This window comes from Haemaphysalis longicornis, unplaced genomic scaffold (genome assembly GCF_048455015.1).
Source record: "Haemaphysalis longicornis isolate Haplotype H1 unplaced genomic scaffold, Haemaphysalis longicornis Haplotype H1 scaffold_12, whole genome shotgun sequence".
NCBI classification, from domain to species: Eukaryota; Metazoa; Arthropoda; class Arachnida; order Ixodida; family Ixodidae; genus Haemaphysalis; species Haemaphysalis longicornis.
The window spans coordinates 102,991,392-103,017,502 of NW_027526225.1; the positions used below are offsets into that span (position 1 = coordinate 102,991,392).

The 26,111-nt window shown below is 45.9% G+C and overlaps 2 protein-coding genes across 6 annotated transcripts in view; one reads left to right on the forward strand and one right to left on the reverse strand.

Moving 5' to 3' along the window:
• Sara (Smad anchor for receptor activation) overlaps nt 1-14,344 on the reverse strand; it is a 41,943-nt gene extending 27,599 nt beyond the window's left edge. For both annotated transcript variants that reach the window (XM_077693953.1, XM_077693952.1), the window contains exons 1-4: nt 13,895-14,344; nt 13,703-13,794; nt 10,763-12,738; nt 945-1,044 (exon numbers count right to left, since the gene is read on the reverse strand). In XM_077693953.1, the coding sequence (XP_077550079.1) occupies nt 945-1,044; nt 10,763-12,738; nt 13,703-13,760 (2,134 nt within the window). In that variant the 5' untranslated portion in view covers nt 13,761-13,794; nt 13,895-14,344. The remainder of the gene's footprint in view (nt 1-944; nt 1,045-10,762; nt 12,739-13,702; nt 13,795-13,894) is intronic.
• Nucleotides 14,345-16,589: 2,245 nt separating this feature from the next.
• The window catches only part of Wun (wunen), a 35,381-nt gene continuing 25,859 nt past the window's right edge, over nt 16,590-26,111 (forward strand). For 3 of the 4 annotated variants that reach the window (XR_013320837.1, XM_077693956.1, XM_077693957.1), the window contains exons 1-4: nt 16,590-16,874; nt 20,640-20,791; nt 22,821-22,922; nt 25,452-25,724. Coding sequence is in view for 3 of the 4 variants with exons in the window: in XM_077693956.1 (XP_077550082.1) it covers nt 16,814-16,874; nt 20,640-20,791; nt 22,821-22,922; nt 25,452-25,724 (588 nt within the window). In the remaining variant the exon portion in view is untranslated. The remainder of the gene's footprint in view (nt 16,875-20,639; nt 20,792-22,820; nt 22,923-25,451; nt 25,725-26,111) is intronic. The other variant, XM_077693958.1, reaches the window with a different exon arrangement.

The following is a 26,111-nucleotide window of genomic DNA, read 5'->3' on the forward strand; positions in this document are numbered from 1 at the left end:
AAGTGCACATACGGTCAAAACTAAAGCAATGGTGGTCAACAGTCCACGGCTGACTATGGTAGCGCCATCTGGGAGGGCTGATGGCAAGCAAGGCTGCAGAGCCTAATGATGCACTGGAAGTTCGTTTGAATACCTGCTATCATGACTTCATCGCAGACATTACAAAAACACGCAATTTGGCAAAAGAATCAAAATTTCAACCAAAATTGATTAATTTCTCAGTGAATACCGCATCGTTTGCTGCCGGACAAGCGTTGGGGGCACTGTAAAACAAGAATTCTTTCGTATAAAACTAACTTGTATTTTGCCTGCATGGCCCCTTTAATGGCTCTAGCTGTAACCACCTAGTTGCAGTGGCTTTGTGACAAACGCATGTCCGATAACCTACTTACACATGGTGTGTGGCCTTACGAACCACCTAGAAAATTTTTTAGCAGAACCAAGCCCATGCAAGTGCAATAATCCTAGGATGATGAGACGTACACAGTTGACATTCTACTGCATGGGTGTAGCTAAGAAAACCATTTTTTGAAACTCTGGCCGCAACCATCATTTCCAAAGGGGACCCGATCAGATCTCACGCAGAATCATACAGCTGAATTCACTCAGCGACAACGAAGTGCTTATTGCTGTACCTGGATAGCTATGGTCAGTCAAACCTACAGGGTGGGGCAATTTTTGTCTGGGTGAGAACGCTTCTGCTCGCTCTGGGGTGAGCAGTGGTTGTAATTTAACGAAAGGGCATCCTCAGATGATCACTGTCTACTTTGTCCACCACACTAAATGGTTCGGTCATTTAATTTTCAATTATCGCTAAGTGTTTTGCGTTAGCCACGGGAGCAGCGCCGAACCTGCACCAGAGCCCCCGAAGTCAGAAACTGCAGTCCCGTTGCAAGTAACGAGGAGAGGAAGAGGAGGAGGAGAAGGAAGGGGGTGATACGCACCCCTCTGCAAGACCGTGAGGCAGGGAAGGCAGACGCGGCCTTCCCGGTTCTCCAGGCAGGGCAGTGGCGCCTTCTGGTTGCAGCATGAGGAACACAGCACCTGCGGGGCAAGCAGGAAGCCCATGTTCAAGACTACCGAGGCAAAAGCCATATCGGGATCTACGGACGTAAAAAAACGGCATATCCCGCAGTTCGGTTGGCTGAGGCGTGAAATGACATCATTCTTTAAAGTATTACGACAGTTGCAGCAACAGCCTGAAGTCGGCTTCAGACAACACATGTGGAATTTACACCATGCCAGGGGAATTCCTCTATTTGCCTCTCGGTGTGTGTGTGCACATATATATATATATATATATAATCAGAATTGGAACTGAGGGGCTCGTTGAATTAAGACAGAAATAAGGGTTGGTAGTCAAGAAAACCTGGGAAAGCAAAGGGGAGAATGTGGTAGGTCATAGAAACAGATAAAGTATTTGGAAAGATAGAAAGAAAGTGAAACAAACAAAAAAAAAGCCCGCCGGGTGGTATCCAAACCCACGACCTCCAGAATACGCGTCTGGTGCGATGACCACTACGCTACCGGCGGGGCTATTTTCCCCTCCACTTTCTGGGATATTTCTGTTAATGTATTTTTGTTTCCTGCGATTGGGGGTGGTAGCCAGCGCCACTCTGACTACTCGGGGTACACACACACACACACACACACTCACACACACATATATATATATATATATATATATATATATATATATATATATATATATATATATATATATATATATATATATATATATATATACAGTCGAACACGGATATATCAAACTCCAAGGGGATCGCGAAATAGTTCGATATATGAAAAATTCGATATAAAAAATATGGGCTCTGAGACCTCACCTGTGGCGGACGACCGCTTACCGATCGGCGCATTCATGAATGACAACTAATTCTGCACTAACGACGCAACAGGATGCTTTATTTGCGTGAAAAGAAATCGCTGATCTTGGCCTGCTTCTTCGTCCTGTATATGGAATTAAAGACGCTGGTCTCGATGTTCTCGAAAATATCCAGGTGCGACAGCCCAGTTCCTTCCATGTCGCCGCAACTACGTAGAATGAAGCTTAACGCAGCCGCCAGTTCACCGGTGGGGTACGATCGTGTAGCCGCATCCTCGTCCGGACGATCTTCGCCACCCGAGCTATCAGCCTGAGTTCCTGCAACCGCAGCTACGATATCCTCGTCACCGGCGCTTGGAACAGCCTAAACATTGCTGTCAGCGTTCACGAAGTTGCCGGCAGACACTCCGGCTGGAACAGCAGCCGGGAAAAGGGACGACAGCTCGCGAAACGTGTCGTCCAAGCCCTCTTCGTCGTCGTCGCCATCTTCGCAAGCTTTCGAAAATTCAGCCGTCACGAAGCCTGCCTTCCGGAAGCAGTTGGCCACGCTCTGCTTTACGCTGTTCCAGGCACCCCTCATCATGTGTATCGCCCCCAGCTGGTCAACTTTAAGCTCGGTACCAACGCGGAGGTTCATCAAAAGCCTATCGAGGAGTCGCCTCCTGTACCCAAGCTTGAACGACTTAGCCGAGCGGTCGAGCGGCTGCAGCCTGGCTGTTGTGTTCGAAGGCAGAAACTTGAGCTCGATGTTGTCGAGCTCTCAGGTGGTTTGGTTGGCCGAGCAGTTATCCATGAGTAGGCAAGCGTGACGCTCCGAGGCCCCGGCTTCTGTCCCTGTCGGGTTTCGGCGAAGGCACTAAGCGACCGCGGAAATCAGGGGTGCAGCGACCGCCGAAGAGCACCTTTCAGCTCGCGCGGCGTTCGATATACCCAACGTCGGAAAAAATACTGTTCGATATAAACGTACGAATTCCTATACTTTTACACTGAATTTTCAAGGGGATAATTCATGAGTTCGATATAGACAATAATTCGATATACCCGTGTTCGATATATCCGTGTTCGACTGTATATATATACACACATACATATACATATACTATCGCGCCTAATTTGACTCGCAACAGGCGAGCGGCCGCCGCAGCTGGTCCCCAGGAGGTGGTGGCGCCTTGCAGCGAAGCATTCGAGAAGTAAAGGGAGAGGGGTCAGCTGTTCCAATACCCATCGGCATCCCTCGTGTGTACCATTGCTGGCTTCTTTCCTTTGTGGCTGGTATAAGTCGTTACCTCAGAAGTTTTCGGGGTGGCTTACCGCATCACCAGCGATAAGTTTTATCATTGGCTGCAATGCTCTTATGCGCATTTGCACAAGCCTTCCAGTTTGGCAATAACAGGGTGTTGCGAAATATCGATAACGTTCAATCTCCCACACAAAGATATCTGAAACACTGGCTGACCGCATTTTTTTACTTACTGCTTCTGCCTCTAATGCTGACAATGCCTCACGGTACGAATGCTATTATGCTTTCAGCTACGTCACTGATGGCCACTGCGCCGCTATGCTTGCCTTACCACAATGAAAACCTATAAGTGCTGTAACAAACAATAAGGTAAGAATAAAAGAAAATATGCGTGATGTTATCTTCCAAGGAACCGTTATTGCCTACTGCTTTCTATTGGTCACAGCGTCACTTTCACGCTGAAAAACGAGAGGAGAGCACAAAGCACTGATGCCAGTTTTTATGCGCCCCTTTCAATGCCCTTTTTGGCTGCATTGTTTTTTTTCACAGCAGGCCGCACCATGTCAAGGGTGCCTCACAGTGAACGTGTGCGCATTGTGGAATTATGCCTGAAGTCTTATACGCCGTGAGAAATCGCTGAATTAATTGGCCGATCAACGAACACAGTGAACCGCATTATTCAGGCCTATAGAAATGAAGGGCGAATTTGTGACGCCCCTCATGATCGTCGCCCCCGCGTTACCAGCGCCATTGAAGACGAGGTTTTGGTCACCGCGGCTTATGCTAATCTATTTGGCATTGCGCAGCAGCGTGCTCAACTTGCAGATGTTTCAGCTTCACTGACTACTGTGAAAAGAAGGTAGGCAGAAACCGGACTGAGGAGCCGTGTCGCCGTGCAAAAGCCTTTTCTATCCAACGACAACAAAGCAGCACGTCTCAGTTTTGCGTCTGAGCACAGCACCTGGAGCGTTGACGACTGGAAGCAGGTGGTGTTCTCTGACAAATCGACTTTTACCACAAGATGGGACCAGAAACGTCGCGTCTGGCGTCCTGTGGACACTCGCTACGAGCCGGAATACATACAAGAAGTGGCCTCAAGCGGACGGATCACCGTAAACGTGTGGTCCGTCATGTCCAGAGATGGACTTGGCGCACTACACCGAATTGAAGGCTCTCTAACTGCAGAGAAGTATTCCGAAATCCTGGAATATGTAATGATCCCATATGCCCTAGACGGCCCATTCCCTGACGGCGATTACCTCTTCCAGCAAGACCTGGCCCCTGTGCACACCGCAAAAAGTGTCAAGAAATCGTTAACTGACTGCGGTGTGCGCCAACTTGAATGGATCCCTAAAGGTGCCATCGTGAAATTTTAATTTAATGTTAATTTTTAAGATGATCAACAACAAAGCTTTTCAAAGAATACGTTCCATAACAATATCCAAGCTACCGTTCATTTCGCAGTAATAGCAACGAAAACAATCACGCGTCACAATTCTGGAGTCGCAAGGCTGCGCTAAGCTGAACTACATCGGGCAGCTTCATGCGCATCGCATTCGGAGCGCGAAAGGCAACAGAGCACTCGGGGGTTGCAGATGATTATCGGAAGAGCGGATCCCCTCTCCCTTTACTTCTCGAGTCCTGCGCTGCAAGGCGCCACCGCCTCCTGGGGAGCAGCTGCGGCGGCCGCTCGACTGTTGAGAGTCAAATTGGGCACGATAGTACATATATACACACACATACATATACATATATATATACACACACACACAGTCAAACCTCATTATATACCATATTCGTTATAACAGTAGAGTTAAAAATCAGCAGTAACAAATAGACAAACTGGCTCGCGCAAAAATACTTCATACAAAAATGCATTTTTAGCCTTCCAACCCGCTATAAACAAGGTAACCCTTACCTTTCTCCTTGCTGCATTTCAAGCTGAATGAGCTGGAACTGAGTACGTAGAATTACAACAAAACAAAATTCACTTCACAAAACAGGCCTGCATCATTTATTTGATGAAGGATGTGATCTTCATCTGGTGGCTACTCACAGCACTGCGCAGTATGGAGTTTTCCACAGTGTCTACGAACAAAAGGACTTTTATACTCCTTCAGTTTCAGATGCCGGAGGGTTTTTCCAAGTAGCCTCTCAGCCTCCTGGTCAAATATTTCTTTGTTATATCCGATATCGCGAGTGGCTCTCACGGTTTCAGTTTCGTCATAAAAAAATAAGTGCCATTGAAATAGAGCATGACCAACCAAAGGTTGTATTTAGTTCGCTATAGCCGATAATTCGCTATATCAGTGTTCGTTATAACGAGGTTCAACTGTATGTATGTATGCATGTATGTATGTATGCGAGAGGGCAGTGAAGGAAGCACACAGTTGGCGTTAATGGCACAGCCAAATGCTTGTGTCACTGCCCTGTCGCTTTCGAAGTGGCAGCACGCCTAGGAGTGTTTGTGCTCTGAACATTTGGGAGCACTGCGATACCGATGCGCACGCAGGCATGTCACGTGTTTTTTCTATTTCGCGGGCATCATCAGTAAGCTGAAAAACACTAATACTTAATAGATAGAAAAAAAGACATTGTTTATTCAGACATTTTGCAAACCACTCTGCAACTTTCTAATTGGGATTTTTCCCCCAGCTTTGTTGCTTCAGTTGTTTGCTAATTAATTTTTACTAATTATCCATTTAGCTCTTTCAGTACGGCGCCATAGGCCATCGGACGCCGGTGTCCGATGATTTCAAACGTCCCGCGGAAGCTAAAAACGGCGCCTGTCGGACAACTAATGCCATCTGGCGTATTTATTGACAACTCATTTTTTGATTTTAGTATGTTTTGTTGATATTTCGCATGCAGAGACCGCGCCAAGAGTGAAATTTGAACTCGCGGTAGTGGCGAGTTGTGTTGAAACGGTGTCCGCTGTATTTGGGCTGTATGTATAAACAAAACGGGCTTCCTATCTGACGACTGCAGCTTTACACATTGATGTGTAGGGTCCGGACAACGTACGGTAGGGATATTTGCCAAATGCGTCATATGGTATCGCGTTATCACCTTCATGATAGCCTGGCACTCGTGTCAGATTACTGCTACGGAGCGATGCGCGGCACTTCTCGAGAGCGCTGGATTTTTTTTCTGGTTTTTTACCACTAAAGTGAAAAGGATTTCGTGTCAGAACACAAAAAAGTGTGCTTGGATGCATGACCGACTTACACTCGAGTGGCTTCGAGGAGTGGCACAGCCGTCAGTTCTGCTAGGTTGACGGGCCCACAAAAATACAAAACTTGGTGTACAGCGTTGATATATATATATATATTGAATCATAGCCAGGAAATGTAGGAACAATTTGTATATCTTGGAATTCCTAAAATAATTTTTAGGCTCATTACAATCGCCTATATACGTTGCGTGTATACTTTTTTGCGCATTTTTTTTCTGATTATTTGACTAATAAACAAAGTAATTGTACCTTTCACAAAACTGCTGGTAGGTGTTTGTAAGAGCAATCTATAGGCTACAATTACATGCATAGCAATGCTAAATGTGTCCACTAGCTCAAGAGGAAAAAAAAGTTTTGTGGAAGCACTCAAAATCAGCCGTTTTTTCGCCGTAACGAAAGAGCTAAGCAAAACACTAAAAGTAGCGACATACTACATGTGTCTCTATTCGCGTCGTTTTTTCTGCATCAGCATATTTTTAAACTCTGGCTACAGTCAGCTGAAACACCCTGTATATACACTTGTTAGTTTTTTGTGGGCACAAATCTTTACATTGTTAGCTCTTTACTGAAGGCTGATAACCAAAATTTTTTTGTTGCTGGTGAAGGGCAGGAGTTGGTCTTTTCAGCGCAATTACAAACCCAAGCTCACGACGTTATTTACAAACACTCCTACAAACTGGTGTCAGTGAGCATACCTAGTGGTGTACGAAGTGGCTCGTGACACTGTTTACCCGTCATCCTGATAACATTCTAGTGCTATGTAGGTCATATGGCCACTGCAATTCCATGTGTGATACAGAACCAAGGATTCGATGGCAATAGTTTTCAGCTCTTCGCTCTCAGTTGACTTAAAGGGGCCATGCAGACAAAACACAAGATTAATTCATTCGAAAGATTGCCTCGTTAGAATCATACTGACACCACTTTTATCATAAACTTCGCTCAAATAAGCTAAATAATTAGGAAAAAAAAGGGAATGGCCATGCGACACACTAGCTCATTTCCCGCAGCAGAACCTATGATGTCACATGTGGCAGCTCTGGGATTGGCTGAGGCCGCCAAAAGTTAACGCAAATTAGGCGGGGCTTACAAGCTTTCCGAATGAGCTATTTGCGCTTAAATTAAGGGCACATTCTTTTTGGAAACAATGCAAGTTACGAAAGTACACGTAAACACAGAGGTACCGATGCGTACTGCTGTTGGTACTCCGCGCACTATGCTTGTTTTAGCAGCACAGCACTGCGGCGCTTAAGGGTTGTCTCGGACGACACTGGCCGATTGGTTCGCCGATTGGCGTCTTACGGGACAATACCTGCCAAGTGAACACCATGTTTCACGAAATGATTATTTTATACCTTAACAAGAACAATACAGATACAAATATGGTGAAAAAGAAAGCAAAGGCGTAAAACGGCCCTTCACAGTATGGTGGCGCCATCTAGGTTGACTAACGGTAAACGGGGCTCCGCAATCAGCTGCAGAGCGGTTCTTGTGATGTCATTGGAGATGTGAAAACACACGATTTGGCGGAAGAATGAAAATTTGAACTTGAATTGATTCATTTCTCAGTGAATAAAGCATGGTTTGCTTTGCTTGTGGACAAGCGCTGGGGGCACTATAAAACACAAAATCTTTCAAATAAAACAAACTTGTAATTTGTCTGCATGACCCCTTTAAGCCTCCCTACTGATCTTATATTATTTGATATTTATTATTTATATTTAAAAATTTTATAACTTCAATAAACTTTTTATCTTGTTATTTTATAATAGCCTAATATCTATAATTATTTATATCATTATTTTTTGTTAAGAACATAATCATTTGTTCTTAGTTTGCAACAATAGCCTGCTACGAGCGTCATAAAAGGAATAATTCCTGAAATAGCTACCCGGGCTAACGCCAGAGAATGTGACTAGCTGCCTGCCCTCACAACCCTATGCGAATACCCCTACATTGTTTTTCCCCACGAGTGCTAGGACAAAAGGTACAGCTCTTTAGGTGCAATAAGAAAAACAAAAGAAGCAAGGAGGTAATGTACTCCTGGCAAGCTTGTCAAAGGGAGCGAAAAAAAAAAAAAAAATTCCTGGAATACACAACTACAAAAAAGCTGAGCTGTGCCTGAAAGTCTATGGTCTGTTTCTTTCTACATACGTATACCTGAACCATACCCATTGTTCACACACCTCATTCACCAGGAACAGTACAGATTTTAATTCCTTAAGCAGTTTTTATAAAAAGTACAAACAGGGGCTTCATGCATCGAAGCTGCACCAGAGCTCCGAGGCACGTCCTAGGGATGGCTACGGATTAATTAATACCATCTGGGGATGTTAAACGTGCATCGGCATGACAATGTAGCATGCCGTCACAGGTTTCTCATGAGCCACGCATCCACAGACACAAAGGCCAAACTGAAAATTTTCCACAATACATTTGTGTGAAACGCCAAAAAGAAAATGAACGAAGCGCTGACAAAAGCCCAAAAGCAATGTCAGCCTTTCTTTTCATTGTGCCCTGAGCGCTGAGCTGTGACGTAGCGGGCAGGCATGCGACAAACTGTCACGAGGGCTCTCAGGCCAGCCCACTCCTATCAGCAAAAACATGCCTGGCTGAACGGTTGGAGAGGCCAAGCTTATTTCGCCCGTTTGGGCTCTGTTTGGTTGGCACGGCTGACTTACCCCTGCGTCAACAGGCACGTCACGTAGTATAATAGAGGCGAAAGTGACGCCCCTTATTTTTCTTCCTTTTTCTTTCAAGGCAACAGAAACGCAACAGGTTTATGCTGCCCTGAACCCCGTATTATGTCGCAAGTTTTCAAGAAGACACGTTTTACCGCGACAACAGCCACTGTGTTTCTGCAACACAACAGAAATGACAGCAAGATGTGCAGTATACAATAGCCACAGTTCTTGTTTGTATGATCTTTAAGCTTTGTTCACAAGGAATAATGTCTTGAGACTCCATAAATTTTATCGATTATTTGTCAGAAATTTTTCGCTGTTTTTTTTAGGCTTAAATACCTTTCCATTACATGTTGCCACAAAAATATGGAAGCCAGATTCATTTGCCTGAACTGCTTGCCTGAGTGCTGTACAAACAAGGCCTCAAGTCATAACGTGGGGGCTACCACAATACTGTGTCGCCCACAGCAACTTCATAAATGGGACGCAAAATTGTCAAACAGCCTTTTTTTTCTTTTTTTAACCCTCTATTACCACGTTATACTGGGATATAAAACCATTACTTCTGCTACTGTCACACATTAAGGCAATTACCATTATTACACCCACATTTTCGTACTCCCTCTGCGCCTGATTCCCAGACATTCACAACAACAGAGCCAGAAGTGACAAATCAGCGAGGCACAAACCAGCAGAGCCTTGCAACATGCCTGCCCAATCAATGGCAAGAGCCTCTATGACTGGCCTCCTTGGCGTTTATGTTTACGATGTCTAATGGAGCAGCTAGAGATGTTCAGCAGGTATGTTAAAAACAACAAGCATTAGCAAAGTCCCATGGCAGGTGCGGCACAGTGAAGCGAACAACAAACATTCGATTGCCAGCAGATGGTTTCCAGTCGCGGCAATTTTACGGCTGTCAATTGTTTTGTAAAATTCATTTGACGTCTATCGCCTGTCCCATCCACATTCATCTTATGTGTTCGAATTTATTTTGCGGTAGAAAAAAATGGCCGTGTATCTGCTCCTTTCATTGCAAATGTCGACAGAAGACGATAGTCGAGTGGCACCCTTGGTAAGTAAATGCCTCCCTTCTCTTTTCCAATTACCTCTCATGTTGTTCCTCTCCCGTCTCGTTTCTCCGAAGATAACACGCCAGAGGTTTGCTCAAGTCAAGTTAAATTTACTGCACTCCACTGCTCCAGGCCAGGTGCCTCGATGCTAGCGCTGCCGCACGGTGAAGACGTGCGTGAATCCAGGCAGCGTACTACAACGTTCATAAACCATGTTGCCCTACTCTACGTGCGTTCCAAGCAGAACGTAGAACTTATCTAGTGAAACCTTTTGTTACTGTTGCCGTTTGATTTCTTAAGATGCTGCCAGAAGTTATAGTGGTGCGGGAAACAGCAGGCGACAGAATACATTTTTTTTTAGTATTTAATTTGCTATCGCAAAAACCAAGCTTCCATAATTTTTTTTATTTAAAGGAACACTGCAAATAGAACTTACGTATTGATTTTCGGCCTCATATTTGCGTGATGTCTCATTCTTGTTCAACAGTGTTGACAAGTATGAACACTGCCACCGGACTTGGACGTTTAGATTTGGCTGTGGGTATATAAGACTACTGCGCAGCTTCTGTTTCACTTTGGCTGGGTGGCTGAATCAAGTCGCAGACAGACAGACCAAAATTTCCGCGTTTAAGTAGCCCAGGAAAGACTATCGTCTTGAATATGCACAAGTTATCCCAGTACGAGGCTACGCACCTTTCCGCAGGCTCGGCAGTGGTGTCGGCGCTTGAGCACGGTGAAGCGGCCGAAACACAGCATGCACGCGGGCGCCTCCTCGTCAGGAATCCAGAAGGGCTTCACTCTGCCCAGCATCTGCTCCTCCTCGCTGAGGGGAGGGAGGAAGTTGCGCTCCCCCTCGCCCCCCTCCTCCTCCTGGAGGAGACGGTCGAGCTCCTCGTCGGTGACGTCGGGCACGGTGTCGAACCCGACCACGGTGGTCCCCTCGTCCAGGCTGCGTGCGTCCGCTATCATCGTCGCCTCGTCCGTGTTTGTAAACGCGTTCTCCGAGTGAATGGCGTCGTCGGGCAGGTCAGCGGCAGAAGGGCCCGTTGAAGCGGACGACACCGGGGAGGACGAAGCGGACGACAAACGGGCCGGTGAGGCTGGCAGGGCACCAGGTGGTGCAGACGACGACCTCGGCGGGGAAGAAGACGGCTCTGGCAACGCTCTGGGGGGTGACGCGGATGGAGTTGCGGGCAACGCGGACGAAGCGTCAGACGGAGACGTTGACGACACGTCCGCTTCGCGGCTGGAATCTTGCGCGACGGACTGGGCGGCCACCTGCTGGTCTTTCGGTTCCACGTGTGCAACGTTGGCAGACGTGTTGGCCACGCCTGTAGCTGTTTGCTGGCCCTCGGGTTCCAAACGCGCACTATTAGGTTGGCCTGCGGATGCTGCCGACGGTTCACAGCTTGCAAAATCAGTCGACTTGGCTGGCAGAATGTCCGCTCCTTTAGTGGGTGTTTTCGAAGCAGACAGATTGGGCACAAGGGTGCCATCATGCGAGCCCAGTACGTTTTCTAAGCCTGAAGATGCAGGCTTCAACAGTGGCTCGGTTTGCATGTCTGGAGGATGGGTGACGTGTTGATGTGACGTCGGCTTTGCGTGGTAGTCCATATTGCTTTCAGCTTGTTCATTGCTGGCACTAGAATCTGGTGCTTTAGCCAAAGATGCGGGCGCGTCAGACGAAAGAGCCTTAGCTTGGGAAGCGTTACCGACTGGTGCTGCACCGGAGCAAAACACTGGGGTGCTTTCGGTAACTGCTTTAGACGAATCGGAAGCTTCCTGTGGCTGATGGGGCACGTCTCCAGGCATTGAAGAGATTGCGACGGTTCCACCATTTTTTGCCGGACTATCACAAATAAGCTCTGTAACGTTTTCACCTGGGGTTGCTAAATTTGGAGGAGCATGAACGAGTGGTTGCAGCACACTGGAACTCGTCTGCTCGGAGCCCTTGTCAGAAGGACTTAAAGAAAGCAAGTCAAGCACGGGAAAACCTCCCTCGCTGACCTTGGAAACACCATCACCACAAACCCTGCTCGCAACCGTTTCGGACGCAGCAAACACAGTTCTTGGTTCTAACCCAGACGGTGTTGACTGTTCGATCACAGCACTGCCTACCAACACTGGCTGATCGGCACCTTTTTTCGCTTGCCCGTTGCAAGAACTGCCGTCGTAGTTGCTGGCCACAGAAACACTTGGTCCGTTACCAGTATCCAGAATTGCATTGCCACTTGCCACACTATCTGCCTCGGCGGGTCCGCGAACCACCCTAGACGGGACATCACAATCGGCACCGCGTGACGCACTTCGCGCACTGGAACAGTCTAAACAATCTTGCGGTGGATGATCCGCAGCATCTTCCAGAAGGGATGACGGATGACTCACGGGGAGAGGAGAACCTTCGGGGTGTGATGGTTTAACAGCAGCGTTGGGCATTCCTTGCGATATGTCATCCCAGAAGTGTGCTTCTCCACCGATTGTAGCGTCGTCATTAGTGTTCTTTGTTTCTGCCGGCTCGTGAGCATTTCCGGAGGTCACAATTGGCGCAGGTGCAACACTGTGGTCCCCGTTTTGTCGAGGAACATCACTCCTGCACTTTCCCTGGGTTGCTGGCCTGGGTAGGTCCAAGGCACAGTGCTGGGTTTCAGGGAACCGCTCGCCGAACAAGCCTGTAAAGATTTAAGATGAAACCTGCTCATTATGCTGTTGAGAGCTTTTAACAACCAAGAAAAAACATATCGAGTTTAAACTTACATTAAGGACTGCACATTTATTTTGCCCGTTCTTAACTGTGTTCTTTTTTTTTTTTGTGCACTTTTATGTTACTGAAAAGTAGTGATGCACCATGACAGTCACCCATCTATGACACAGACAGCAACTTGTAGGGGAAATTAGAAAGATGATTCAGTAAATTGTACGAGATGTTGCAAGACTAAAAGCAAGAAATATCTGCTCATTACGCAGTTGGAGTTTGATAATGATCCATCAAAAACATCGAGTCGAGTTGTTACTTACAGTCTGTACATTTATTTTGCCAATTCTTAACTGTGTTCATTCTTAGTGCAATTCTGTGTTGCTGAAAAGGAACTAGGCACAGTGATGATTTTAATCAGGCTATGACAGAGGCAGCGCATTGTAGGTGGAAACAGGAAGATGTTTCAGTAAATTGTAATGGGACGTTGCTTGACTGCTCGGTCACGAAATACTGTTACTATTTTACATCGATCATAATCTCATAACCCTTTGAAGAGGCCGCGATCGGGTTTTAAACGGCAGGGCTAGACGATACCCTTTGCTTGTCAAGCGGGCTTGCGTTAGCGCTTAGGCCGTCGGATAAGATTACCGACCAAAAAAGCGATTATGAGGTTCCAGTGAAGGCACGCAGATGTACAAGGCGGATATGAAGAGGTTTAAAGTTAACCGCCGCATGGGGTCAATAAAGCGACCGATAAAAAGGCCGGCTGCCCCCGATACCGCAGCTTCCAGGGTTAAATTGGGCTATAAAAAAGATTTGGAGCATTTGCGCTACTAGGAGCAAGTCACGGCTTAGAGTGGGTCGCTGCTGACTCGCACGTGACCGCCAAGGATCTCGCAAGGAGTGCGAAGCGCAAAAAACAGTAGCTAAACGCCCACCTTCGCTCTGTTCGAGTTCATCGAGCACTTTGTCTAGGTCCACGGCGAATTTTTCCATCGCTGCACGACATCCATGCCACGTTTGAAGATCACTGCAAAGAAATACGCATTTATACGAACGCAAGAGAAACGAGCTCGCAGAAAAAATACTAAAACAGACTTTGCGCCGCTACCTTGGGCGCAGCAACTCACCACGAGCGAAGCCGGCGGTTTTATCATAATCGAATCGACCACGGCGACAAATTGTTTTTGCTTAATGTCCCGTGAAACTGGCCGCGCCTCCAAGAACGTCACCACATCGACGGCGAACGGGCAGAATACCAACGCCGATCAAGCGACGTAGGAGAATAAATGACACGGTCACTGCTGCAACAGACCACGTCTCCAAACGTCCGTCGAGGTTCGTAGGCCGAGAAAAATGGCCCGTTGACGGTGCCACAAAAACGCGGCACAAGAACTGCGCGGAGCGCAGACTATTCGGTCTCGACGACGACAAGGTCTCCAAGTGAGTGACAGAAGCGAAAATAATATCGCAAACCGCGACCGAACCACAACACCAACCGGACACGGGTGGACAGCCCACGGACGAACACCCAGATACCACTGAGTAGTATAATTTGTGTTGTGGTACGTTTACGCGTGCGTCTATGCTGCTAATACGACGCCTCGGATGCCCGCTGGGGGCATAGATAGCGCTGTCATCGTTAGCTTATTACCACCACTAGCGATCGAGGCGCCGCCGGTATATACACCGTTGTTGCCGTTGCCGCCGTTGCCAGTCCGAGGTGACTTTTTGCTAGTTCCTCTTTGATTTACGCGCTCCAAGTCGCAGCGGCGCGGGGCAAGCAAAACACTCCTCCTTCTCTCGCTGTTTTTCCCACTCTACCTCCTCCCGGCGCGACTTTAGGCGCGCATGCGCGACAGCGGGGTAACGGTCGCTGCAGCAGCGTTGCCAGATGGTGAAATACGGCACCAGATTGTAAAAATCTGGCGAAATTCGGGGGCTACTGGTGTTGAGGCACCAATACGGCTACACCAGACAATATCTGGTGAAAACTGGTGAAAAAAGCGTGTTGTTTTTTTGAACTAGACTGTTCTATTTCTTGAATGAAAGCTTTTCCAGCATATAAACACCAAAAGCCGCTGGACTGTCTGAGCATGCGTGTTCTAATGTGCTTGATAAGTATATTGGGTTTTCACTATACTGCTTGAAAGTAACGAAAGCTCAAATGGTGCATTTTGTATTTCAAATACACCACAATGAACCACAACCTCCGAATTTTTTAACGGAGGGCGTGTACCCAAAAGCGTCCTGAGGTTCCCTCTCTAAATGGTTACAGCTACATAAGTTTTGTATGGCATGTTTATTATAAAAAAATAGTGCAATGTTAAATCCTCACATAATAACTAAAGAGAAATTTACGTTGTACCAGGTCTTGTGTTTCAATATAGGTGAAAAAGCATAGCGACAACTGAATTGGATGCGCAGTAACCTGCTCTGCGAGCGTGCCCATAGAACATGGAATAAGTGTTCCTTAGACAGGTACTGCGATGTATATGAATGATGATGATAAATTCTTTTATTAGGAAGGGGAGGACCGAAGGTCGCTGGAGGGGGAAGAGGGGGAATAGGGAGGGAGGTAGACGCCCACTAAATCATGCTCGCCAGGCCACTGGCAACGCCAAACTGGGCTAAGGTCACCAGGTGTTGAGGATTTTCGAGAATGTCCCTATGTAATGCTTCTATATCTGAATTTTGAAAAACATTATGGTCCAGTCTATGAATATCAAAAGCGGAGCAGTGCAGAACAAGATGGACCATGTTTGCTTCACACACAGTGTGACAAAAGGTACATGTGCATGAATACGAAGTAATATTTCACTTCTTTTGAAACTACTTTGCCAATTTAATAATATAGTTAACTGAGTAACACTCTTCGATTTTTAATTATGAGATGATCAAATCACCCCCTGGGTAGGCTGGATGGATTGCCATAAGCAACCAAAACGCCATATCAAAAGGCTGTGTTTTTGAGTATTGCATGCACAGAAGACGTGAAGGATCCGAAACAATGTAATAGTGGCTGTATTTAATGCTGGTGAAATCTGGTGAAATTTGGGCCAGGAGATGGTGTCGATGGGTATTTTCAATCTGGCAACGCTGCGCTGCAGCTGCCCGAGCAACAGCGGCGCCGGTGCGCGAGACAGCGCGAGAGAAGCCGCGGGGCTCGCGTACGAGTCGTAGCATAGCGGAAATGTCGTGACAGCGTTCTGAAGACCACAGAAGAGCGGTTATATGCCCCATGCACAGGGAGGAAGCGCAGCAAGAAGTGATTTTGCTTCGTGTTAGCAAAAGGTGAGACACTCGTTCGTGAAGCGTGAATTTAATCTGAACGATAGCGCGGTGTCGTGAGCTGTACAACTACGTGTACCGTGTTCGATGTCAACTTGTGCTATGCCGTGTCGAACATCAGTGCTTATCACGGCACGTTGCGTTTGTGCCCCGTCATATTTTCGTAACATGAATAAAGTGTTGAAGTGCGATTTCTGCTGCCGTCTTACTGTCCCAGCTGCGTACATACGCCTGCATGGAGGCGCGCCGGTCTCGGCGAGGCCTAGCGGGCGGCGCGGGGCTAGCGGGGCCGGCAGCGGAGCGGCGGGAAGAAGCGGGGGGAGGAAAGCATCAGCACCCCCCCCTCCCCCCCCCCCATTTTGCGCCTCCTCGCTGTGTTGCCATGACAATTAGTACGCCTCCAAGCTCAAGATGGCGGTGAGGTTGCTATGGCAATTACAACTCACTTTTGCCCGCCCAGGCTCGCCAGGGGAGGATTTGGCGCTCCGACCACAATTAGGCGGGACGCTGGGTTGAAGGCTAAGATGCCGCGGACTGCCGTTGCCATGCGTTGCCGTTGCCACCGTTCTTCCGCGAGTTTCAGCCCATACGCGTAGCTGCGATCGGTGCATCATGGGCAGGGTGGGACGGAGAAGCCGCGTGAAGAGCACTGTTCAGTGAAGTTACGCAATTTTGAGGGCTTATTTTATACACGGTGCAAACCATCGTTATTCGCCGACTGCCCTTTTCGACCATCTGTTGGAACGGAGCTCAGCGCGATGCCGTTGAAAAATAACCTTCTGTTTTACGTGATCGTTCATATCGTGTGCCTCTGTGCGGGTAAGTTTTCTCTGCACCACTTCTAGAACGGACCGTTGGCACGGATGTTTGATCTTGGGGTGGCGGTGACCTACTTTTGAACGCCGCTTGCTGGGGTGTGACAGATTTCAAATATCCTGTCGCACACGATCGTTGGAACCCAGTTTCGTTTAAGCTTTCCGCGTCTGGTATAATGCGACAGATTAGAAACAGGTACTTGCTAGCTACCGGGAGCCACGAAAAGCCTATTTTGCCGCTGTGTAAAACCCGCAGCATGTAGTATTGGAGATAACAGGCTTCCGGCGTTGTGATTTGTGAGTTAAAGAATACCCGTCTAGGGCGGCACCGGATGTCTGCCAGCCGACAGTTATATCGCTTGTCCACATGTGCAAAGGATATGTGGGCGCGTGGACATCTCACGGGGGGAAATGCTGATATGCTGAGACCAGCGCTACGTGCGGTCGACACAGCGCATAGCTTCTAATCTATTATTTGCATAAAGTGCGTCTCAGGAGGGAGAAAAAAGGGAAAGAGGAATAATAAAAAAGAAGTAACAAAAGCGAATTCATTTTCATGGGGACCAATTAAATAAGGTAACGAAGCGTAGCGAGAACGTGGAGAGGGCAAACATGCGCGCGAACCCTCTCCAGATGCGCGTCTGAGGGCGGCAGGGGGAGGAGGGGGGCGCAAACGCTGCAAGTGTCCTTTTTTTTTTTTTCTTTGATATCATCAAACGCAGAAATGCCTTATTTGCAAGCTTTGTTTGACCAACAACTAATTTATCAACAATTAGGTCTGCAGCATCTCGCCTCCAAGTTGAGTTTCCGGCAAAAAAATTGGCGAAAGAAGGTTGCTGAATTTTTGGATAAGGGCTGTCACAGAGCATATTTTTCATGATTCATTACCTCAGTCGTGATTACTTTTAAATAAAAAAAGACGTAAAGTTGATGTCGTGTTGCCCTTTTTTTAATCATCTTGGCTCGCTAAATAGATTTGCACTGTTGTGGGATCGGAGCTTCTAACCCTGTGGAAAAGCACCTGCTATGTCTAAAGGAGCCATAAAAACAGAAGACAAGTTTTGTTCATTTAAAACGCTGCTTTGTCCACAAACTTCTCCAGTCACTTTCTTGTCGGGTCTTCATGCATGTGTCACAGGTACTTGTGTACTGAGCTAAAAGCATGCCTTTTAAGGAAATGCAACGTTTGCAGAAGGAAGGAGTTGACTCACTGCAGACGAAAGCAAAAAACAAAAAAAAAAACGAGGATCTCAAGCAAGCAGTTTCACCCTGTTAGCACAGTATGCTTTCTTATCGGCTTTGCACATAAAGATTAGATAACTCCCCCATACTGCACACGAAGAGTTTCCCTTTTGGTCTGCCCCTGTAGAGTACAAAAAAAAAAAAAGCTGCAAAAGCCAGTGTGAATGCGTACCCTGTAATCCTTGATGTTTGTGGGCAAAAAAGAAATGGAAAAAACATGGCCATGTACTTGGTGCCAGATTAATCGAAATGCTGAGCCATTGTGGACAGTTACCAAGAGGGCAACTCTGCTGAGAGTGACTAATTATAAGTGACGAGGCATTTAGTAAAAATTTGTGGCATTCCAAGCACACTGCAAGCCAGTTAACTTTCGACGAATCTTGTCCCAAAGTAGTTGGGCTTTTGCTAGGCATTCACTTACCTTGTGTAACATTTAAGCAGTGAATAGCAGTGAAATGTAATAACCCTCACCATGCAGCCAAGTGCAGAAATCCTGTTGAGGCGAATGTCATCAAACTTTTCAATGGCAAGCGACTATTGAAAAGGTTGGGCCAATGGTCATGTATGACGCGGGAGTATCAAGCATAAATATGCCAGTGTACGAGGACTTTTGTGAGCGCTAGAAGCTAAGGGTAGTTTTAGATATGTACAACATTTTCCACCAGAGAAATATACAGGTTTGCTGATGCATTGACTACAATTATGCCAACAAATCTACTTTGGCATGCTAGCGGAAGTGTCCAATGTTACGTGTGGGGTTTGCCTGAATGGTTACCTGAAAAATAATAATTTTGCTAAAAAAAATACTGATACAAACTTCAATTTGGCTTGTATTGAAAGTAAATTCTATTTCTCTGTATGGAAAAAACTGTGCTGAATTGCTGTTTCAAAAGATTATCACATTGGGAATTAGTAATCGCCCTGATTTGATTAAACTACATTTTTTTATGCCACACGCTGCCTCTGTTTCCACAGCATGCTGGTGTACAGGGCCATTACAACAAAATGATGCAGACTTGTCTCATCTGATGATTTTGCTTGAGCAGGTTTAGCTTAGCAGTTTGCACCGGCATTAGCTCTGTGGCCAATTGCATACGTGATTACTTTGAAAGCAGTTACCTAAATTTCTCCCCTGTCTGGCTGATGTTGAGTGCTTTTGTAATCATGCAATCGACAAATCATCACCGTTATTATTATTCAGTAGTTACCCATTTTAAGAAATCATCTGCCAATTACTTCCATCTAATCCTATCCCGTGTTGTCTGGATCTGTTCCTTGCCTAAATTTTATAGCTGGGTTATAAAGCTGATCGCAGATCACTACATCTGGTTTGAGCTTTCTTTCAAGGTACATACCTTGAAAGAAAGCTCATACTATTTTGTTGAGTCTTCCTGAGTCACAATAGAACGCCTACCCCCTAATTCCTCGCCGATAAATGAGCTTCATAAATTGGCAACACTACTCAGTACATGAGAGCTCTTCCTGAATGCACCCTACCCTTCATTCAACCTCCTATTCATCATTTGGTTGTGTTCATACACAATGACGAGTGCATTAAGCCATGCAGACAAAACACAAGTTTGGTTCATTCGAAAGATTTCTTCGTTTTAATCATACTGACACCACTTTTATGTGAAATTCACTCAAGAAAGCTATACAATTAGGAAAGAAGGGGAATGGCCATGCGACCCACTAGCTCATTTCCCGCACTAGAACCTATGATGTCATATGCCCGTCTGTGCGATTGGATAAGGCCAGCAAAAGCAAACACAAGTTAGGCAGCTCTAATGAGCTTGCAGAATGAGCTATTTTCACCTAAATGTAGTGCATACTCATTTTATAGCAACAAGAATGGTGGGATAAGCAATGGAAGTTACGAAAATACACGTAAGCATAGAATAACCAGTGCGTACTGCTGTGGGTACTGCTTGCACTATGCTTGTTATCTCACACGTCTCAAACGACCGGGTTGTCTCACACAACGCTGGCCGATTGGTGCAAGCGACGTTGTCTTACAGGACCCTGTTTGTCGAGCATACCCTGTGTTTCACGAAACGATATTTCCAACCGTGACAAAAACAAGCCAGGTGCAAATACGATCAGAAACAAAGCGAGTGCGGACGGCACTGTTGAGTGGTATGGTGGCGCCATCTAGAAGGACTGACGGTAACCAAGGCATTCCAGAGTCCGTTGAAGAATAAACTGTGTACTAACATTCACTTGAAGACCTGTCCTTGCTGTGTCATTGCAGACGTCACGAAACACTCAATTTGGCGGGAGAATCAATGTTGTAACTTAAATTAATTTCTCAGTCAATAAAGCATCGTTTGCTGCTGGACAAGTGCTGGGGCACTATAAAACACCAAATATTTCGGATAAAACAAACTTGTATTTCGTCTGCACGGCCCCTTTAAACAAAGGGCCAATCACGGTGCAAAGAAGTAGGGCAGATTTGTGCTCTGTGCACGTCGGCCCAAGCATGGTTGCACAAAGTGTCTGCACCGCCTTTTTCTCTTCTCCCTTTTAGTGGGAATCCCCGTTCTAGCTTTCTTCCTCGCTGGCAAGCCGTTCAAGCGGGGCTTTTTCTGCGACGATGAGTCGCTCAGGTATCCATTCCGACCCTCCACGGTGACGTCACCGATGCTGTACAGCTACGGCGTCTTAGTGCCGGTCTTTACGGTGAGCCCTTGCAATTGTTACGCGAGAATTGCCAATTAAAGAATTGCTGATTTTGATTGATTGATTGATTGATTGATGGATTGTGAAGTTTAACGCGCCAACCCATTGCAAGCGATGAAGTGCACCGTAGTGGAGGGCTCCGGAATAATTTTGACCACCTGGGGATCTTTAACGTGCGCCGAAATAATTGCTGATTTCGGAATTGTGACATTAGAGTTGCCAAGTTTCCGATTTCACAATTGTTACATGAGAATTACAGAGGAATTACCGATTTAATGTGCCTGAAGGAACATTTTGGTGAAGACTATATGTACGGAGAAGACACTTAGGGTTCATGTCGCCTTGGAAAACATCCTTTAAAGAAAATTTCTTCCAGGCCCCGATTTGAAAATAATGTCACTAAAACAAAGGTGATGCACAATTTCAGTATTAAAGAAGGTTTAGTAGATCCTGTGCTACAAAATAAATTCACAAAGAAGAGGATGGTAGAGAAGCAATCTAACCAATGAGCTTTCACAGTTTGTAGTCGATGGGGTTTGGCATACCAGACGAGAAAGAATGCGATACAGAGTGCAAGCTTTGCTCTCAGATAAGATAGCCACGTGGAGCCCGGCTCACAAAAAAAAAGGGGGGCATGCCTCATGGCAATAGCAAATGGTTCTCAACTTATTCTTATCATCAATATACAGTGTAATAATCTCATTAACTGGTACTTATGAGGGACCAATGAAGACTGCCCCTCTTATTGGAAGTTTGACTGATTCAGAGTTTTAATTTGCTAACTTTCAGACTGGTGTTTTATTTATGTAGCAGTACCATCAAAGTTATTTTTGCTTACTAGACTATCAGTACTAGCGCACCTTCCTTTGGGGCATTATAAGGTACCAACTGATCTTTGTGTGTGGTAATTTCCACGATAATTATTTTCTAACTGTTTTGGAAGAGAGAAATAAAAATAAAAGGTAACAGAAGTAAGTGAAAGCACACATTTATGATAACAAAATGAATGAACTGATTGAGACATAAATCTGACATGATGATTTTATATAGTTCGTGAGCCTCAACAGTTGACTTACGTTTTACAAGACATAAAAAAATATTTATAGGAGTGATGCAGGAATTACTGTGTGCCCACACATCTGTTTTACATAACCTGTTTTATTTGTATATTTTACAGAATGAATTAATGGCCTTTATTCCTGTTGCCGTTCATGTTTATTTTCACAGCCAAGTGCTGCATGAAGGCTTAGCTAGTTGAAGATACCTGTGTGCCTTAATATAAACCATGTGAAAACAGACTTCATATTTTTGTTTCAGTTTAGTATGAATTCACGCCCTGTGTATGAGCCAAGCTGGCAACGCGAAATAAGTGCTCTGCAGTTTGAGTTGGCACAATTCCATAACTTCTCCTATTGCTGTTTCTGTTTGAAATTTCACGGCATGTATTGTGTTCTTATTGTAGTTTCGCTTATTTTAAGTGCAGAGCACTTTAGGGGCTCACCTTGTCATCGTAGCTCGCTCGCTGGACTCGAGTAGAGCCACATGGCGTTCCGTCGTAGTGGCTGTTGTCATGTCGTAACCCAGGCCAAGCGGTTTATATGGCCATAAGTGTTTGAAACTCGTTAACCACTGGCGCTTGTCATACATCTCCCCGTTGTTTAGTGCAAAGAAAACTGCAGGTATATTTGAGGCAAAATATACGTAATTACCAGCAGCGCCCGCATTCATTTAGTTATAAATGCTGGTTGGGTTGGTTTTTACTAAGCGACAAAAAAATGGCAGTGCAACGCCGGCACGTGCGGGAGTAAAAGCAAGCACAAGAAGAACAGAAATCCCGCTGGCGCAGTTTCAGGCAGGGGGCGCGCGAGCACTGCAAAGGCGGGAAATTTGAAATGCATTGGGTGGTAGCAAAGAGCGGATAACAGCGCTGCAGCCAATTGTGGCGAATCACTGCTCTGCACTTCCGACAGCTTTCACATTGAGTGGAGCGGTTTTAATGTTTCTGTCCTTGCTCTGTGCTGTCCAACAGATGACCATCATAGAGGTACTGCGAGCCAAGCTGCGTGTTCCCGAGACAATAGCCACAAGCCAGAAGCCATTCCTCAGGTGGATGGTGCCAGTACCTCTGCAGGTAGAGATATCGTGCTTGCTGAACTATGCTGTAATTGTTATCACCTTTGCTGTGACGATTATCTTGTGCAAGACGCACTGTCAGGTGTCGTTATCTTTGCCGCAGAAACAATAGGAGCAGTTGTCAGTCTTTTGACTGTGGAATGAAACGTTAATTGCAGTGGTCCTTTGTTTTCGGTAATCTGTAACAAGCCATGTGTGCAATGTGGATTGTGCATACGTAGTGCCCTTCGTCAATCTGAAACACAAAGCAACAACTTAATAAGGGTTCCCTGATTTCTGGTGTCATGGGCTTTAACTGGAAGCATATTGTTTAAGGGGGCTCACTGGTTACTGAACTTTATCAATATATGTCAGCGACTATAATGGAAACTGACAGACGTGTTGCGGTGGGCTAATCAACACTGCGGAAAAAAAAAGCGAAAAATGATGAATTTTTATTCAGAATGAATATGTATTTTGGAATAGTATACTATGTGGATAGTTTCATAAATGTTTTTGATGTTTCTGGAAAAAAACTGCTGAGTGTGTGGTCATGACTTCTATGCAACCATTACCTAGAGGAACTTACAAGGGCAGTGATGCTTGTCTCGCGCTTCTATCTTTGTTGCTTCAGAAGCTGTGGTTTGAAAACGGGATTATTTCATTTTCTTCCACCATGCACTTTGAAGCGGTAACTTTTGAAGTAGGAGAGCTGGAAGAGTGAGACAACCCTTATTGCACCCCTTGTTTCTTGTAGATAACTACATAAAAATTATAAATACTGCCAGTTATGTAGTTTCTTTCCAAAGACGTGGCCACTTTTTCGGGAAAAACTTGGATATAATTCCGAACTATTTGTTCCATGCAAAAATATATTGCACATGTGCGATCAGCACACTGCAGCACACGTCAATAAGCTTTCCTGACAATAGCTCAGGTACTAAAAAATTTTCCTAGGACCCATGAGCCTCCTCAAATCATTCAGTATGATGTGCCAATATTTTATTCAAGCTGTTCTTACTTGGAGGGACGAGCTTAAACAACCATATTTGCACGATTCTAACAACCCCAATTGTAATGTGCAGGTTAAAATCTAAAAAAAAAATCATTTGACACTCATTCTACTGCGCAGGTGTGAAAGACATGACACCATGCACCTGCTTGAAGGAATTTTATTTGACGACATGCAACTGTGGCAGCAAAATCTCTCAAGTTTCGTAAACTTTCTTATCCAGCTCCTTCTGCCATTAAAACTAAAGCGGGGAACATTGAAGGCCTATTTCAGTTGTGAGCTCAATCGTAACGAGCATTCCAATTTTAAGGCTACTTTTAGTGAAAAAAGGTGTGCGTTAGAATCGAGCAAATACAGTATACCTCACATGCACCTGCACATGCTTCTTGTCTTGGTTTTCACTGGAACTTTTGCAGGAAATGAATGTTCTTTAAATTTCCAAGTCTTGACAAGCTACACAAACACCATGTCCAAACAATCTTGAAAGGAAAAACTTCAGCACTTTTGCATCTGCAACACGTCTTACAAACCAGTGTTAGAAATAAAAATCTCTGCAGACTCACAGTGGCCTATTGATGTAATTCAGGCATGGCAACCACCATTGGACAACCTATTCAAATTTTCTTAATGCTTTGGAGAGACTCAATACGCCATGTGAGTGGCGTTTTGTGTTGACATATTGAGCCTATGAGTTGCCTTAAAATGGCTTGTCTCCCACTGGGAATTGTTTGTTGACCCGTTTGTGTTACTTTACAATGCTTAATCACAAATTGCTTTGAGCTCTATTGACCATTGCAAATAACTGTTACGCCTACACTCTAGCCAGTGGGCATGCCTTTAGCAGGTTCCCTGGCAAAGCCAAGTCCACTGAAATTTTCAGACTGGTATGTTTGTCACTGCATTATGGTAGCCTTTTGATTGAAGCATAAGGACTCTTGGACTGTTCATAGGTGCTCCAGACCAGCTATGTATTTTATTTTCCCATAGAATATCTACTGCGAGAGCAGTTTTGGACTTCCCACGAACTTCTGAAAGCCGCTCTGTGCGGACAAATAAGAGACCGATGCTGTATTTGCACGATTCTAACACGCACCACCTTTTTTTGCTAAATGTGGGTGCAAAATTTGTGTGCGCATTACAATCGCACGCAAAAGTGAAATCGGATCACAGCGAAATCCAACTCAATTCAACCCAAAACAACCCGCCAATATCACGCGCGTAAATTTTGGCGTACCTAAAACGTCTCCTAAAATACAATGTCCTCTACCAGGTACGCGGCTTAACGTGACCTTTTTACACCTGCACGGTAGAATGGGGCACAAGCTATATTTTTGAATTTCCACAATGTAAACTAACCTGTGCATTACAACTGGGGGTGCATTAGAATCGTGCAAATACGGTATGTAGTGGAGCACTGCCTTCATGACCCCTTCTAGGATGGTGGGCTATTACGGTGGGCTCATGCACGGAAGTAGTAGCAGTACACCCTGGCTGGGATGAGTGCATTTACCAAGACACTGTCTCCTCCTCTTGCAGGCCCTGTACATCATGGTGGGCGTGTTCTGCATCGGGGCCGCAACCAGCCAGCTGCTGACAGACATTGCCAAGTACACGATTGGGCGTCTGCGGCCGCACTTCTTCGACCTCTGCCAGCCGCGGGACCTGCAGAAGCTGTGCGCCACGCCGTACACCTACGTAGAGAGCTTCATGTGCAACAGCAACGCCACAGAGCACGAGCTCAAGGAGATGCGGCTCTCCTTCATGTCGGGACACTCCTCCTTCTCGAGCTACACCATGCTCTACACCGTGGTAAGTGCGGCTGCCCCGTCTCTTGGTCTCCTTTATGTGCCCGTCCAGAGCAGTTCTGGGGCAGTCCAAGGCTGCTCTTGCAATTGAAATTCTACGGGCGAATAAAATTCGAAGCTGCTCTGAAGCTGTTCTGAGCAGTCTAAAGTGACAAATCAAAGAGGCCTCCTGCTTTGCTTATGTTTGGACATTTATTGTGCACCGTGACGCGCACCACAAGGAGTGGGCCAGCTCTGAACCAGTGTAACACCATGCTCTGAGCTAGTGTAACCTTTAGCGACACAAATCGCAGACGAATTAACCTACGTGAAAATTTTTCGCACACTAATGCTGTATTTGGGTGGTCACTTTAGAGCGCTCTGGAGCGCTCTGAAAACGGGCTACGTGTTC